The 17,591-nt window shown below is 39.9% G+C and overlaps 1 protein-coding gene across 5 annotated transcripts in view; it reads left to right on the forward strand.

Moving 5' to 3' along the window:
- Positions 1–17,591, forward strand: part of Eya3 (EYA transcriptional coactivator and phosphatase 3) — a 78,892-nt gene that overhangs the window by 26,779 nt on the left and 34,522 nt on the right. For 3 of the 5 annotated variants that reach the window (XM_055611375.1, XM_055611377.1, XM_055611376.1), the window contains exons 4-7: positions 1,399–1,478; positions 4,671–4,737; positions 7,415–7,551; positions 14,982–15,119. In XM_055611375.1, coding sequence (XP_055467350.1) covers positions 1,399–1,478; positions 4,671–4,737; positions 7,415–7,551; positions 14,982–15,119 — 422 coding nt within the window. The remainder of the gene's footprint in view (positions 1–1,398; positions 1,479–4,670; positions 4,738–7,414; positions 7,552–14,981; positions 15,120–17,591) is intronic. The other 2 variants (XM_055611378.1, XM_055611379.1) reach the window with 1 other exon arrangement.

The raw sequence follows: 17,591 nt of genomic DNA on the forward strand, positions 1-17,591 counted from the left end.
TAGGGAGGAAAGAGTAAAGCAGGCTCCTATTGGGGGACATAAATGTGGGAAGGGTGCATGGCTGGAAACAGGAACTAGAACAGCTGTGGTTACTGTGTGCTTGCTGTGTCTAGACTTGCCTATTTTTTATGTATTATAATTTTTCTTATAACCTAGTGAGGTGGGTTCTGTTTGTCTCCTCACTGACAGGTAAACTGAGGCCTAGAGAAATTAGTGACTTATTCAAGCCATACAGCTAGGTATTCGAAAAGTGGATTATGAACTTGCCATTCCAGCTCTAGAGCTTGCACTAGTGGTAATAAAGTTAGTTTTCTGAGAGAGGGTCTCATTCTATTGTGCAGCCTGGCTTTAAACTAATTTTATAAGCCATACTGACCTTAAGTTCATGATAAATCCTTCTGCACCAAAGATAGAATCTGGACTCCAAGCATATGGCATTGTGGTTGGAAGTGACTGAATCCAGTGTCTTAAAGGGAAAGAAAAGAGGAAAACATTATTAAAAGGACTCAACTTGGAGCCAACTCCATTCTACAATTTTAGTGTCATGCTTGCAACATTTTAGTTTCTCAGGGACTCCTGTAGCCTTGGCTGGCCTCCGATTCATGTATTTTAGAAGATGTCTTGAAATCCTGATCCTTCTGCCTTACATCTGCCTAGTGCTGGGATTATAGGTGTACACCACCATGCCAAACTTAATTTTTCTTTTAAAAGAGAAATAAAGCAAACTGAACGGTTTTAAGGGTTCAGAACTCCTCCTTGGGAACAAACACATGTAATCTTTAAAAACTTCAATTTGTAACTGATGATGACCCACTCTGTCTAATAAGACATCTTCCTGCTTTGTTACACTTTTAGCCAAAGTAGCAGATACATGGAATGGCATGGAAATAAAGTACTGTAGCTTTCAAAATTACCAAAAGAATTTATTTCAAATGTGTTTGTTTGTTTGTTTGTTTGTTTGTTTACCACAGTGAATAAGCATGTAAGGTGGCTGGTTTATTAGCTAGCTTAGTTTATCATCTCATAGTATATATACACACCAGCACATTACATTATGATCCATCAGATGCAGTGTATACAGTATTTTTAAGTGACAGCACTGTTAGATGTTCAGGGTTGTCTTAATGTATGATCTTAGAGAAAAAATTGGCTTGTCTGTGACTTAGCTGGGGCTTCCAAGTCAGATAAAATCTTCAAGGGGTCTAGGGATATGAAAAAAACAGTGGACGGTTGAAGGTTCTGGTCCTCCTTCTTTCACCTTAGTTGCTAAATAACTAAGAATAGGGAGGTCATCTAGACTTACTTCTTACTGTGATAGCCAAGGAGGAGATGGTAGAGGTTATTGTTCAGCATCGCAGGAACTCATCAGAACTAATGTGTTTGCTTTGGTTCTCCTAGTCAAGTAAACAACCCGGATGTCAGTGATCAGAAGCCTGAGACATCCAGCCTTGCATCAAATCTTAGCATGTCAGAAGAAAGTAAGTACCATGTTTTATGCATGGTGGATATGTTATTCTTACAACTAAGTGATGTTATTCTTGTTTAATTGGGGTTTTCCTGAGTGTCTGGGTTGTCCAGAATATATCTAGAAGGTCCCTCTTCCCTTCCTCATATATGTACTGTAATAAGCATTACTGACATACCAGTTGAGGACAGTCTCATGGATTGGCTCATCCAAGGAGTCATACTCAGTAATTTTAATTTTATCTGGAGGTTGAACTTCTAAAAATAGTAGCATTTTATTAAAAATTAAAAAAGCTAGTGGGCTAATGCCTGACTGTTGTTCAAGAGTTAAAATGAAAACTTAAAACCAAGTAATCTTACCTGTCAGTTTTTAATAGTCCTTATGCTTTTTTTCCCAACCTTAATTTCAGTCAGCTCTTCCTCTTCTCTGTAAATGTGAACAAATAACTAAGCATCATTAGGTGGAGTTACATACTTAACTGAGTAGTTATTCCTAGTCCTAACCACAGCTTAGGTGAGTACTCAGTGTGTTTGGGAAGTCTGCATTTTTCTGATGAGCTTTTCCTCTTAATTCACACCACCTCTATTTTCAAAACATCTTTCCTCAAGCCTAACTATTGTCTTCTCAAACAAAAGCTGCACACAAGAAGCTCCCTTATTACACCGTCCCCATCTCTAGGCCTGCCTGTGTTTGTGCCCATACTGTCTTGCTTCCTTTTTCCTTCCTAGAACAGAATAGTATTCTTGTCTAAGTCCTTGTATTTGCATTCTGTACCCCTCTGGCCTTCCCCAAGACTTGGTATGATGATTCTCACACTCTACTCCGGCATTATCACATTCTTCCTAGTTCTTTTCCTGAAGAGATGTGCCCTGCTATCTGCCATCTTTAAAAGATGACAAAAGTTCTCTTTGCTCCACATCTTTTATGATTTTCTCTGTGTTTCATGATATATCAGAACCTCAGAAAAGATTTGCCTCTGCTTCCTTTCTTCCACCCGTTCACTCTTCAGCTGTTTGATGTAGCTTCTGTTGTCTCTCTTCCTGGGAAGCTGCTTGCCAAGGTCCTCAGTTGCTGTCATACTGCCAATTCTAGTAGACATTTGTTTCTCCTCATAGTCTCCCTCTCAGCATGTTTTCTCTCACTTCCCTTATGACCCTTCTTTAGCTGTACTTGAATATTGGAAGGCTTCAGCTTTGGGTTCTAGGCTAGCATCCTCTTTGGTGATCCTCCCATCCATTACATTATATTACTTTAAATGTCATATATTGTTAACAAATCCCAAATTAATTAACCAACTAATTAATTAGTTGATAATTAGAAACAAGGTTTTTCTATGTAGCCCTGGCTGGCCTGGAACTTGTTAGGTAGACCAGACTGGCCTTGAACTCATAGAGATCTGCCTGCCTCTGCCTCCTTAGTGCTGGGATTAATAGTGTGGAACATCATGCCCAAATCCCACATTTTTATATCCAGTGTGATTTCTCTGATTTCATTTGTGTATCCAACTACTTACTTGAAATCTCTAGTTAATGTCTGAAAGCAAAGGCACATGTAATATGTAAGAAGCCTTTCTGTCTTTCACCTAGTCAGATCTTCTCCCAGACATGCCCATCCTAGGAAGCTGTATCACTGCCCCACCATCTGTCCAAATGAAATATCCTGCGCGTCCCTGTCTCCCTCACTCCATATATCAGAGCTGATCAGAATGGTGTGTTACAGCTTCACTCTGCCTCGTCCTAACGTTGTTACTGTAGTCTACGACAGTATACTACTTTTTAACCCCCTATTGTATAATAACAGATTATGCCCTGGCCTTGTAATCCATCAGTTTCTTGATACTGCCAAACTCTAGTCTTAATCTGTCATTGAAGGAAGGGTAGATAAGGGTTTGAAAACCTGTCAATGGAGAGGAAACCATCTTGGAGAATTTGAATGACCCTACCCTATGTTCCATGATGGATAAAAAATTCACATCTAATTGAGATTACCTTAGTTTCTGTCAATCTGAGTATAAGTAAAAATGATATTCAAGCTTTTAATAACAGTTTGTTTTGAGACAGGGTTTCTCTGTGTAGCCTTGCCTGTACTGGACTTGCTTTGTGGACTAGCCTGGCCTCAAACTCACAGAGATCTCCCTGCCTCTGCTTCCACTGCTCCCGGCTACTTTTAATAATCTTTTAAAAACCTCAGACAATGGCATTGGACAAGATCTTTATATAAACTCAGTGCTAGCTTATCTTTCTCTTGGGTATGAATTGGCCCCTCATCTTCTGATGGTTACTTCTGTGTGAGTCATTCTTTCAGGGAACCTAGCTGGATATAAGGCAGATGGTTCATTTTTAGTCCATCTTTGCAACAGAACAGCACCTTTTGTGATATTGAAGTCTGAACACTTGAGGAGTGTGGTCAGAGCATTTATGGCGCAGCTCTGTGTATAATGAACTGAAGTGGAGCCTAATGAGTGGCTTTCAGCATTTGTTGACCTTGAGCCACATTTTTATGGCGTTTATCCTAGCTGTGACCATGAGGGTCAAGCTTTCATAGCAGCTTTTTCCAGATAAAGTCATGGAGGGAAAAAGGACACCAGCTGGAAAAGTACGTCGCCCCGTGGGTCTCAGAGCATCTGGTTGGCCAGACTTAAAGTCTGTATTATAAAGCAGAAAGTGGTAGTACAGAACCTGCTCCTGTCTGTGCTGCTGCCGGTTCTGCTTAGCAATAGCAATGGTTTCCAAAGGAGATTGGCACTTACACCAAACCTGCCTCACAAAGCCAGTCCTAGGGCTTTTTGCAAAGAATAGAGTAAGCAGTCCAGAGTTTAAAGATGTCAGAGACACCATTTGATTTCTTAGATAAGGGTTTTCCTTTCCAAGGTTGTCAATAAGCATGGTTGAGAGCCTAGGGGGTTTTGCTCCATAGATAGTTTAGGTCAGTGATGGTAAAATAGGGATTAGTTGGTTTATCTTCAGATCTTTTCTGTGTTCACCTGTCCCCCTCTGTCCTGTCTTTTTTCTTTTACTGCCTCTTAAACTCTACAAACAGGTCTGTAAACACAAAAATGAGGTGTTTTCTGCTGCACGGTCTTTGACACTTTGGCATCCAGGTTGTGTGTTGTTCACTTTGAAGGACTAATCCGTAAGATAAGTAAGTTTCCCATTTGATTCTTTAAAATGCTCTAACTTTTTACCTGACAATATCTTTCTTTCAGTTATGACTTGTACGGATTACATCCCTCGTTCATCCGGTGATTATACCTCACAAATGTACTCTGCAAAGTAAGTCGAATAATTATTTCCAGACTTTTTCTCTAGGTTCATTACAAATTTAACATATAACTTTTTTCACCTTTCTTGCTCTCTGTCTTTACTCCAATTTTTATCACATCTAAATATACTCTTGTCATCCTTTTAAAAATCAGGTGGTTTCTGGAATAGATTGCTATTACATAGGAACTGACTGTGGTTAGGTAGGCACTCAAAATGTAGTATTTTGGTGATCTGATCCTTTTTTTTTTTTTTTTCTCTACATTGACATATGGATCAGTAAAAACAGCTCAACATTGCTCCCAATTGGAACTACAAACAATTGAGCTTGAATGAGACAAGTGTAATGGATTAAAGTTGCAAAGAGGTACATTTAGGCCTCCATAGTGTAAGGTCAGTGTTCATGACCAGCCAGATTAGTCATCTTTAAGGTGTGTAGGGTGCAGAACAATCTTTATATAAGTTGCAATTGTGTATTAATGAGGGATGGACCTATATCCATACATAGACATAGCTGCACTCATTAAACCAGTGTGTTTTTATGCACTTGCAAACACAGGTTCACGAAGAAATTGGTAGCAGAGGTGAGAGATCCCTATTATGAGAGGAAAGTGACCTTTTTCCGCCCTTGTACCATTTACTTATACCTTTAGTTAAATAAATCACAGCTTTCTACATGTTGGTGTTAATATTAATGTCTTCTTGGACCAGCCATTCTCAAGTGTTAATCTTCTCTGGAGAGATTAACACTGTCTTTTGGAAGTATTACGGGGAGGCTTTCCATGCTATAGGAATGTTCACCCTCTGGACATGTGACATTACGTTGTCATCTACAAATGTACGAAGTCTTGTTCAGAGCTACCCTGGGATGATTCAGCCTACTGGCCGCAGATTGGGCACACCTAGATTAGATACTAAATGGGAAACACATGTCAGTTCCGCAGGCTCTCTGTCTTCATCGTGTAGCATGTTACTTCGTTTGAAAGACAGAATAGTGAGATGATGAATTTTTTAAATACTTTAGCTCTAACCTGGTGATATTATCTGTAAAGGCAAGGAAAGGACACTGTGGTCTTACAGTATCTGGAAATGGGCCATTCTGAAACACTTCTATTTCAGAGTAATTTCATGCGACTTGAGTATCAACTGTTGAAATTATTTTCCAGGCTTAGATCTGACTAATACAAGTCTCTGAGTGTCTGTTGGAAATGAATATGTTGCATACACCAAATTTATCCCTGATGTATACATAGTTGCTACATTCAGACACTGTATTCAGATGTGCCTTTTGCAGTCATTTTCACCTCCTCATCACTTACTGTACCATTCCATTAACATCCTTGTTTATCTGGACCTCCATGTTGTTTTTCTCCCTTCTAATCCATTTTAGAAAGCAGCATGACATTAATCTTTAGTAAAGAATAGCTCTGTTCTTGCCATTCTTTGGTGAGTTCAGGGCCTTCCAGTTGTTTCCGATTTGTCTGCATTCTAGCCCGCCACTCGAGGGCCATGCTTCAATCTTCCTTCTTTTTGCATGCTCTTTTGCTTTCTCAAGGCACCTCCCTGAGGATTAGTGCAAGGCTTCCTCTCAGGTTTTGAAACCCTTGCTCTCTTTTCTGGGGCTTTTCTCTTGTCCCAGAACATGTCGTTTGTTCAGTGCACACGCTGCTGCTTTCTAGCCTTCCTCTGTTGTCTACTTCCAGAGTGCTTTTTTTTTTGGGGGGGGGGAATCTTTTCCCTTTTTATAACTTAACTCTCCAGCCCATATTTATTAAGACTTTTATGATGCATAATAGCACTTTATCATGTAACATAAGATGCCAAATATAATAAGTAGAAGTTACACATAGGGTATAGTGGATAGACTGCAAGCCAGGGTGAAGTCTTGGGGATTCTCTGGTGAGGTTGATTCCTTGGCTGTCTCTGGTGTGACTGGCACCAGTTAGTGGCAGTGTGCTGAAGTGTGGTCTGTTAGCCAAGCTGGCTCCTGCTTCATGAGTTGAGGATACTGGAGAACACCTCTGCTCCCTGGCTTTTTTGTTTTTTGGGTTGTTTTGTTTTGTTTTCTAGAGACAGGGCTTCTCTGTGTAGCTCTGGCTGTCCTGGAACCCTGTAGACCAGTCTAGCCTTGAACTCAGAGATCCTCCTGTCTCTGCCTCCCAAGCGCTGGGATTAAAGGCGTGTGCCACCACCTCTGACTGCCTTGAACTCTTGATCCTCCTGCCCCTCAACCCCCACCTCCCCTTTGTCAAGTCCTGGGATAACAGATTTTCACCGCAATGCCTGGTTTACGTGGTGCTAAGAATCAGACGCAAGTGCTCTGCCAGCTGTGTCCCCAGCCCAGAGCTCAGTCATTATCCAAATACAGCATAAATAAGTAATCCTGTGTCTTGTTTGGGGCTTTGCCTATAACACTGTTATTTGTAGGGTAATAGCTAGAACTTGGGAAGTTGTTTGAAACTGTTTGATTTTCAATAAAATTAATCCTTGGGAAAATAGATAGTAGAACCTGGAAAGGACAAAACTTGTGTTTTCTGACCATAATAGAGGCCTTTTTTTTTTTTAATTTTAAAAAAAAGATAATCTCATTCTGAGATTTATTTATTTTAGTGATATTAACTGTTTCACCCATTTTCATGAACTAAAATGAGCCACATAATGGAAGTTTTCATTTTCTTGATTTTTCTAGACCTTATGCACATATCCTCTCGGTTCCTGTGTCGGAAACCGCTTACCCTGGTCAGACTCAGTACCAGACACTACAGCAGTCTCAACCCTATGCTGTCTACCCTCAGGCAACCCAAACATACGGACTACCTCCTTTCGGTAAGCTGTCCTACTGTGAAAGGTTCTCAAGAATCAATCAAACTTCTGTCCCTTCTCAGAAAACAAGCATGGCTGACCAAGAAGAGGAAGACACATTGTCATTTGTGGAGTATTTTCTTATTAAGTGTGTGGTGGAAGCTGTGTTTATACTTTTTCATAATTAGTTTGTCATTCACCAAAATTTGATTGTTTCCAAGCTCTTTACTCTGAAACTTGGGTTGTCCCCCCCGTGCTGGGGTTGGAGCTCAGGCCCCTCCAATCATGGGTTCCCCGACACTGAGTTACGAATCTTGCTGCGTTAGTTCAGGCCACCCTTGTATTTGCTGTGTATCCAGTGCCATCCTGGAAGTCTCAGTACTCCTGCCTCAGCTTCCTGAGAACTGTGATTACAGGTGTGCGTCATCACACCCAGTGAGAAGCTGGAAGTCAGTGTTTGGAAACCTGAGGAATTACCGCCGACTTTACTTACTTTATATAGGACATAGTGCCATGCTAAGGTAAACAAATATAAATATATTTCTGCTAAAAAGCATGTAGCCTAAATACTCTCTGTGAGACTGTCTCACGGTAGGTTTTTGTTTTGTGTTGTTTATCATTGTTTTCTGTTTTTGTTTTGTTTTGGCTAATTTTCCCCTCTCCTTCCCCACTGCTCCTTCCCCAAATTGATCAGATGTTGTTCTGATGAAACAAAAGTGCTTTTAGAATGGAAGACATCTGAAGTCACAGGTATAGGAAGTTGTTTTCATTAGTTTTATGTATCTTGGATATATTGGAAATTAGTTTGAGGTTATTTGAACATTTAATATCCATGACAGTTTTTATACATATATAAGTTGATAGATTTGCACAGTATGCCTTATTGTTCTTCTATTTTAGCCCTAGTTTTAAAATTTATTTTAATATTTAACTTAATATGTTAAAAGTTATGGTTTGGTGGGGGCCTGGAGAGATGGCTTAACAGTTAAGAGTACTTGCTGCTCTTGCCAAAGGCTCAGGTTTAGTTACCAGCACTCACAGCTTACCACTGTCTGTGACTCTAGTTTTAGAGGGTTCAGCTGCCGAGAACTCAGTTAATAAACACCTCACAGGTGCTCTGTGCATTCTTTAACACAGGGCCCTTTATAGTCTGTCCATCTCTCATGTTAAAAAAGAAAATTCTGTAAGTAGAGCTCTGCTGAGAACTTAGAGAAGGAATTGTATCATGAAGAATAATTGGTAAATATGGGTGTTCAGAATATGTTTGTTGTAGTTGGAGGGGAGAGAAACTTACATGGATTATCCTGTGAGTAAATGAGTGAGAAAATAATCAGTTGATTATGTTGATTTGATTTGACTAAGTAATGGTCAACTTTTCAGTCAACCTATGGAGCACTTTGTCAGCTGTACCTGGGATCTGAGGAAAGAATGAGGTGGATTACAGTCTGATTCTGTAGACAGTCTTTAGTTTCAGTGCACTTTTATTCATAAATGAAACAAACACGATACTCCAAGAAAGGTTTTTTGAGTTTAGAAAACCATGATCAGGGCTGGAGAGATGGCTCAGAGGTTAAGAGCACTGGCTGTTCTTCCAAAGGTCCTGAGTTCAATTCCCAGCAACCATATGGTGGCTCACAGCCATCTATAGTGAGATCTGGTGCCCCCTTCTGGTGTTCAGGTGTACACGCAGACAGAACACTGTATAATAAATAAATAAATAAATAAATATTAAAAGAAAATGTTTTTTTTTTAAAAAAAAAAAAAAAGAAAACCATGATCAGAAAAACATACAAGTAAACATCAGTAAGCACATACTAAATAATAACAGAGTAGCCCTTTCCCAGAAATTTCTCAGGACAGAGCAATTAAAACACAATTGCTTGTCTCATACTATAGATTATATGTGGGAAAGTATGAAAGCAAGGCAGAAGGCTATATCCAGATTCAGGGTGCACTGACCAGATTGGGTTCTATAGCTGTGTTATGACATCCAACAAGAACAAACATATCTTATCAATTGAATATAAATGTTTAACACAGATGGCACAAAATGGTGTTCAAGAGCAACCCAGGTTCCAGAGTGCCCTGCAGTAACAGGCCCTCTGCTGCTTTCCCTGGAGCCCGCTCAGTTCCCAAGGCGTTGTTCACCATGGGTCATGCCTTGACATGCGCCAGCAAGTCCTGTGTGAGGCTCACTGACAAAAGAGCTAGGTTAGTGACACATTTTTCAGAGAAGTTACACGAAATGTTTGCAATATATTTGTATGTCTGTGTGTGAGTATGGGCATGCAACGTGTGTGTAGAGGTTATTAAGTATTGAAGGAGGTTATTGGGTATCACGCTCTGTCGCTCCGTCTAAGCCCTTTGAGGCAGTCTCTTCTGAACCTGGATCCTGTGTTTTGGGCTAGGCTGGCAGTCAGCACACCCCAGTGATCTTCCTATCTTTACCCAGTATAGCCCTGTGACCCGGCACATACTGAAACTTGGATTGCTTACATTGTTACAAGAGTGCAGGGATGCAAACTCAGGTTCTCATGATTGAATAACTAACCTCTCAAACACTGAGCCATCTTTCTGGCCCATTTGTAATATTTCTTAAGGTTACTGTATCTTCTTTGTTTCAATTTTGTTAACTTTGTGTGCATGTGACTGAGTGTAGGCACAAGTGTGAGAGTAAGCTCTCTGCTGCCACCTTGTGGGATCTGGGATAATCAAACGTGTCAGGCCTGCGTGCAAGTGCCTCTTACCTGCTGAGCTATCTCACAGGCCTTATATTTGTCTTTCAAGGCTGTCTTTGTCAGGCTGGCTTTGCATTCTGTGTGTATTTGAATCTGGTCTTTAACTCCTAATGCTTCTGCTTCTACCTCCCAGATCCTGGGTTAGCAGGCATGTGCCACCATGTCTTTAAAAATCATTTTTTGGGAACCATCAGGTAAAGGTTCAGCAGGTAAAGGCTCCGAAGCACAAGTCTGACAACCTGAGTTTAATCCCTAGAATTCATAAAGAGATTCAGGGAGAAACCAACTTCACAAAGCTATACTGTGGATCCACAACTGTGTACATACATGTTAAACAAATACTCTTAAAATTATGTGTGTGAGAGCGTGTATACACATAAATGCAACACTAATTTAAATAAATACTATTTTCTCAGAATTTAATACAAGGCCTTTTTTGGGTAATATTTTCATTTATATATAAGAAAATACTACTTTTGAAGTCAATGTTGTAGTATGTTACCCTAGTGCTGTTTTCAGGTTAACTAGTCCGTGAATATATTTCAGGGATAAGTAGACTCTGGAAAATACCATTATAATTATAGCCAGTCATAGTGGCTTACTTTTATAATTATAGTATTTGGGAAACTGAGCAGGAAGATTGCCATGAGTTGAGGTCAGCCTGGGTTAAATGAAACCCTGATTTCAAACAAACAAACAGATAGACAAGCAAACAAAATCCCCACAAAAACCCTAAGTAAATAAATTTTCATTACACTTACATTTTTTAATGTTTCCTGTATCAAGCAATAGGTTAGGATAGGATTTCACATTTTGCATTATTGCCTCATTTACTCCTTAAAACAGGCCTTAGAGCTAAGTAGCATTGTCCCCTTTCAGCAAGTTAAATTTGGTTAAGTCATTGTCCCAAAGTCCTAAAATTAGTAAATGCTTAGGATTAGATTTAAGCCTTGGTCTGCTAAATTCTCCTAAATTTTGGTCTGTATCAAAAAGATGATCTCAGGGTTCAGCTTGAAATAAAAAATCAGAAGAACTCTACAAACATTGTTAGGAGTAATCTTTACTCATACTCTGCAGAGTTATGGAAAGTTGGATAATGTAGGAAAGGGTCTGGAAGTCTCGCGTCTGTAAGCTAAGGAGTGAGTGAGGAAGGGTACTGATGTTCGTGCAGAGGCTCACAAAGTGTGCTTGGAGCCAGCGTCGATCTGATTATTTTGAAAGAACTTTGTTGTGAGGTAGAAGACTTTAGTAATGCATATTAAAAGTTCATTCCATTTCCCACATTACATTCAGTTTTAGAAATTTATCCTGTGGAACTAATCAGAGATACAAAAATTTGTTAACAGAGATACTCATTACAGCATTATGCACAATAGTAAGAACTTAGAAACATTATGTATGGAATAGAAAAGCATGTGCTAGATTACAGTATGTCCATAATGGAGAATCAGCAGCCATTAGAGTCTTTTTGTATTTATTTGTTACTTTTTAACGATCTGTGGGGAAGGTAGATGCTTATGTGTACACTTCAAGGTGTTAGATGCCTTGGAACTGGAGCTACAGGCAACTGTGGGCTGTACAGCCTGGATGCTCAGGCCTCTACAAGAGCAGTGCATACTCTTAACTGCTGAGCTGTCTCTCATCCCCTGTAACTTATATTCTTCTTTTTTTTTCAGAGCTGAGGACTGAACCCAGGGCCTTGCACTTTACCACTGAGCCAAATTACCAACCCCTTATATTAAAAAAAAAAAAAAAAAAATATATATATATATATATATATATATATATATATATATATATATATATATATATATATATATATATATATATATATATATATATTTGTGTGGCCATTGTGGAGCTTTTCAAAAAAGATCAGAAGAGAACACCCTTGTGGCCTAGCTGCACCATGTTGGGTTTATGTTTGAAGGACAATAAGTCACCTATCACAGGGATCATTGAATATCCGTGTTTATTACTTCACTATTCACAATGGTCTGGACATGGAACCTGCCTTTATGTCCATCACCAGGATTGCAGCCAGGTGTGGTGGCACTCTGAAATAGAGGCAATAGGATCAGGAGGGAATTCAGGGTCTAAACAGCAGAAACAGAAAACCCAGAAAGATGAAGTCATGACATTTACAGAAAAATACCTGAAGTTGGAAATGATTATGTTAAGCAAAACAAGCCAAACTCACAACACCAAATGTTTTCTTGTCTGTGGACTTAGGTTCACATTGTATATAAGCAGGGAGGGATTTTATAACTAGAAAGTCATGGAAGAGGAAGAAGAGATTTTAAGGGAACAGGTAAAAGAGAAGGTTATGGAGTGCATGTGATAAGAAAGCCAAAGGAATTATCTGGTGAGATGCCAAGCAGAGTGGACTATGGAAAAGGAGGTGGGCAGGTGTGTGTGTGTGTGGGGGGGTGTGAATGAGCACAAAGCATGACACATACATGAAAATACCACAGTGAAACCCATTTGTATACTAACTAAAAAGTTATACACATGCAGACACAAAAAATTGAGGTTTTAAACCAGATGTAGCACGCAAATAGAGTCACTTTGGGGGGGAGCGGTCGGGGAAGCAAAGGACATACATTTAAGACTAGCCTGGGCTATGTAGTTAGATAGATCCTGGCTCAAAAAAAAAAAAAAAAAAAAAAGTCACTGAGTAAGTTAATGAATGAATAAAGGACTGACTGAATGAAGAAAAGCTGGTGAGATAGCTGAGCAGGTAAAGGTGCCTGCACAAGGCTGATGATCTGAGCTTGATTCCTGATCCTGCGTGGTAGAAGCAGAGAAAACTCTCCTCAGACCTTGATATGAGCTCGTGAGAGTGCACATGCACACACTCTGCATTTAAAACAAGAAAACAAAACCATGGTTTGCTTTCCTCCTATGTTCTGTGTGATAGTCCTAAAGGACTCAACGTTTAGTCACATGACTTAGTAGAAGGACTTCTGCACAGGGTGCCTTTAAAGAAGTATATTCACATGTCTGAAGGACAGAAGCTACAAGGATGCTAAAGGCAGTTTTCATATTGTCTTTTATTCCTCCTTTCCTCAAAAAAAAAAAAAAAAAAAAGCAATCTATTTGAGTTTCTGGCCTGGCATGATGGTACATGCCTGTAATCTCAGGGCTGAGGAAGACTGGTGCACATGGTAAAAGTTTGCCGCAGAGAGTGAAATGCTAAGTAAGAAGGCCAACAGACATTCTTGTTGATGCTTTGGTGTTGGTGAGATGTTGCTTTAATGCCGTGTCTGAGTAAGCATGTTCACAAATCGGGTTCTTTAGGGTCTAAACCAACTTGGGAAATGCAATCACATTGCTTACAATAAATACAGAAGTTACTGTAACATGTAAATGATAATAAGTGTAACAAAACCACGGAGAATCACAGCGCCGAGTCTTGTTAAGTGTAAATGTAAAAACATAAAATAGTGGCCCAATGAGATGGTTCCGTGGGAAAGAGTGCTTGCTCCTCAAGCCTGAGTGAGGATATGAGTCCAGATCCCAAGCACCCGTGTAAAAAGCTGGGTGTAGCAGTGAGTGTACCCGTCAACCTTGCATCAGGGGTTGGGCCCAGAGGCACAGGGGGTCACTGTGATCCCAGCTCCATGTTCAGTGAGACACCCTGTCTCAGAGAGTGATAGAGCAGGGTGCCCTGAGAACTATGGGTAATTTTTCTGTGATCCTTTAATAGTAGTTAAGTTTGGATGTTTGGATGATAGAATTATGTATAACTTTTTTCCTAAGTTACATATTTCAAGGTGTTTTTTGTTTTGTTTTGTTTTGTTTTAGATGGTGTGATGTTATAAAGTGTAGACAGCCTTGAATTCACAGTCTTCTGTATCAGCCTGCTGAGCACCACCACTCAGCTAACATATATGTGTGTGTGTATTTATAGATTATATTTATTTATTTGTTTGTTTGTTTGTTTAAACACGGTCTCATGTAGCCAAGAATAACCTTAAAGTTGCTGGGTAGCCAGGAATGACATCAAAACTCTGATCCTCCTACCTTTTCTTCCTGAGTGCTGGGTTATAGACATGCATCTGTAGACATGCCCACTTTATGTGGTGGAATTAAAACCTGGGCTTTATATATGTTAAGCAAGCTCTTTACCAATTGAACCACATCTGGGGCCTGTGTGATGCTGTTAATCTGTTTTGAAAAGCTGGCATGCCTTTCCTAATCTAGGAAACAACATTTATAAAATAATCAGTTTAACAAAGCTGTCACGAAGGCATTTAGAAAACTTGCTTATTCTATGGGTAAGTGAATTTTAACTCACATAGACTATTTCCCACCTTGCCAATTTGAACTTCTCATTAGACGATGTTAGTTCTGACAAACGCTCTGGTTTAGAGGACTCGTTTCTGCCTCTGCCTCCTTCAGCAAATCTACCGATGTGCGCCACCACAACCGGCGTGTACTCTTTTCTGAATCTTGGTCACTTGCTGCAACCCTTGAGGTAAAGGTACATACATGCTACTGTTGGGCTCTTGGCCAAGGTTTTGTTCCTGTGGCCCCATGCTCGAATTCTTGGAAATATGTTTGCTTGTGGTGTATTGTAAGTGGAGTAATTTTCTCCTACAAGCAAACTTGCTTTAAGATTTCGGCTTGAAACCTGCCAGCTGGTATTTAAAGCATAGCTGTGTTCCTCAGCCCCATGCGTTGTTTGTAATTGGTCCACTTTATCTGATTCAGGTGCACTGTGGCCAGGTATGAAACCTGAAAGTGGTTTAATTCAGACTCCATCTCCAAGTCAACACAGTGTTCTTACCTGCACTACAGGGTTAACCACAAGCCAGCCAAGCCCAGCACATTATTCTTATCCCATTCAAGGTAAATAGGCATGGTTGTGTGTGTGTCGTTGTTTTTTATTTTTAATTTGCCCGTATATCCAAATAAACTGGATGATACAGGAGCAGCATCTATAGTAAAGGGAATGGCATGCGTTTGTGCATGCTTTTTGTGTTAGGCAAATCCAAGCAGAGTATGGTTTGTAAGTAGCCTAGGCTTTGAATGCGAGCTGCTTAATAGAAGTGACGCCTTCTTTTGCATGCCGATACCCAGAAAGCTTCTCTTGATTTCGTTCTAGTCTGTTCTCAGTGGCATTTTCACATGTAAGTTGGCAACTCCTTGAGTCCGAATTTGGCCGGCTTCTATGTGAATTGTCAGTGGAATGTGCGATGTGGATGGCTCTTCTGCTGGTGGCTTTGTGACACGCATCCTCATTTACTCCTTGGTGAGAGTATTTCTTTTGCTTAAAAAGATTACTATCAGGCTGAGGGTGTAGGTTGGTGGTAGAGTGCCTGCCTAGCATGTGTGAGGCACTGGGTTTCATTTCCAGCTCTGAAGAAAAAAAGAAAAGTTATTTTTATCCCTATTCAGAGTGAAACTTAAATTTTGAACAATTGAACTTTTCTGAGTTCTTCTTTGAAATTGAGAATTTTATAATCAGAATGAGCAGGCAGAAGGGCAGTGTGGTGTTAACTGCCTGCACTCTCTGTCCCATTGGTCTAGAGTGGAAAGCTGTGTCCATGTACTTGGCTTCTCATCTGCCTCTGTGATGTTTTTGTTGTTTATTTCTTTTACAGCTTTTTGCTCTTTGTTCTTCATAAAATAAACTCTGGAGAGATGAGTACAAGCACCCAAAACCTCTGAAGATAGGAATTTTGCTGATGAAAAAGACTTAGTTTTAACTATTTTCAATTAATTGACTTGGGAATTGTTTGATTCTGTAGGACAGTGCTAGGCAACTTTGATATTTGTTTTTTGAGATTAATTTTACTTGTGTATGACTATGCATGTGTGTGAGGGTAGCCATGTCTTGGCTTACGGAGGCCAGAAGACAACCTGAGGGACAAGCTGTGCGAGCTGCTCAGATGGAATGAACTAGGAACAGAATGCAGGTCCCCTGGGAAGGCAGTGGTGCTTTTACCCACCTAGCCGTCACTCCAGCTCCTACTTTGTTCTTAAGACCTAGGTCTCAGCTGCCTTTACCTTTACCTCCAGTTGCCAGTTGTCATGTTTCATTTTCTCTTTGCCTTCTCCTCCCTGTTTTCTTCCTTCCTAACAGGAACAACCCAAGAAGAACAAAGCTTAAGGAGTGACCCAGGTTCACCTTGAACCCGTGGGCCTAATATAAGAAGCTCCTAACCCAGCCCTTTGAGCCCGTCTGAGAGTAGCATACACCACCATTTCTAACTTTCATTTCATTTTCAGTGTTTTTCTAAGATAATAGGCCTTTGGGATCAACTACAAGCAGTGAGATAACCAGGTCCCTCTTAGATACATCCCTATTTAGGGATCACATAGGGCATGAAGACAAGGGAGAATAAGGGTTCTTTTCCCATTGGGGTGTAAAGTCTGCACTCTTCAGTAGTTGTATCTTGAATTTAACACTTCTTTTCCCTTGCAAAATAAGTGGAATCATATCTTTGGAATAAGTTAGAAGACGTTGCTTTAAGTGGGTCAGGAAAGCGTCTGTTGAATTTCATTACCTGCTGTCTTTACGTCATGTCTTAAGTGTCTATTTTTTCCTTGGAGTCTGTTAACCTGGTTTTCTTCGTCGTTGTTAGTAGTAACTGCTGGTGCCCAGTGAGTGCTCATTGTGCTCTCAGCTCTGTTCTAAGTCATGGCTAGGTGCTGTATCATCTGCACAACAACCTGTGAGTAAGTACTATTGACCCCATTTTCCAGATGGGGAACCTGAGGCACAGAGCATCTAAATAACTTTAAATCAGGTGGAGGTGGAACATTCTAACTCTAGAGTGTGAGTGTAATATTTATGTTTTTCAGGGTTGAAGTCCTGGCACAGGTGTCAACTTGCCCATATTTGAGGAATTTATTAACAAATATCTAACTTTGTTTTTTCTTTATTTATTGTTTATTAATACTGACACAAAGTATAAATTTTAAGGCATCAGGTTGTTATTTATTTCTTCATAATATGAAAAAAAAGTTTATGGGAGACATTTGACTAAAATGAAGTATAGGCATGATTAGTGGGGCTGAGCACGTGGCGTCTTCATAGTAGGTCCCCCCACTGTCTCTCTCCTCGGCACACACTGATGACTTTGGACTCCCATTTTGTTGATAATACCCAGTAGCCTTTCGTTGGCCAGGAGTTTTCGTTTCATTAGCAGACATTAAAAAAAATGTTATTTGTTTATTTATTTATTATAAGATTGATTTATTTACTTATATGACTTTTGCCTACACGCTTGTATGTGCATCACGTGCACGCCTGGTGCCAGCAGAGATCATGTTATGTTATGTTATGTTATGTTATGTTATGTTATGTTATGTTAT

Source organism: Psammomys obesus, unplaced genomic scaffold, assembly GCF_907164565.1.
Source record: "Psammomys obesus unplaced genomic scaffold, mPsaObe1.curated_primary_1811, whole genome shotgun sequence".
Lineage (NCBI taxonomy): Eukaryota > Metazoa > Chordata > Mammalia > Rodentia > Muridae > Psammomys > Psammomys obesus.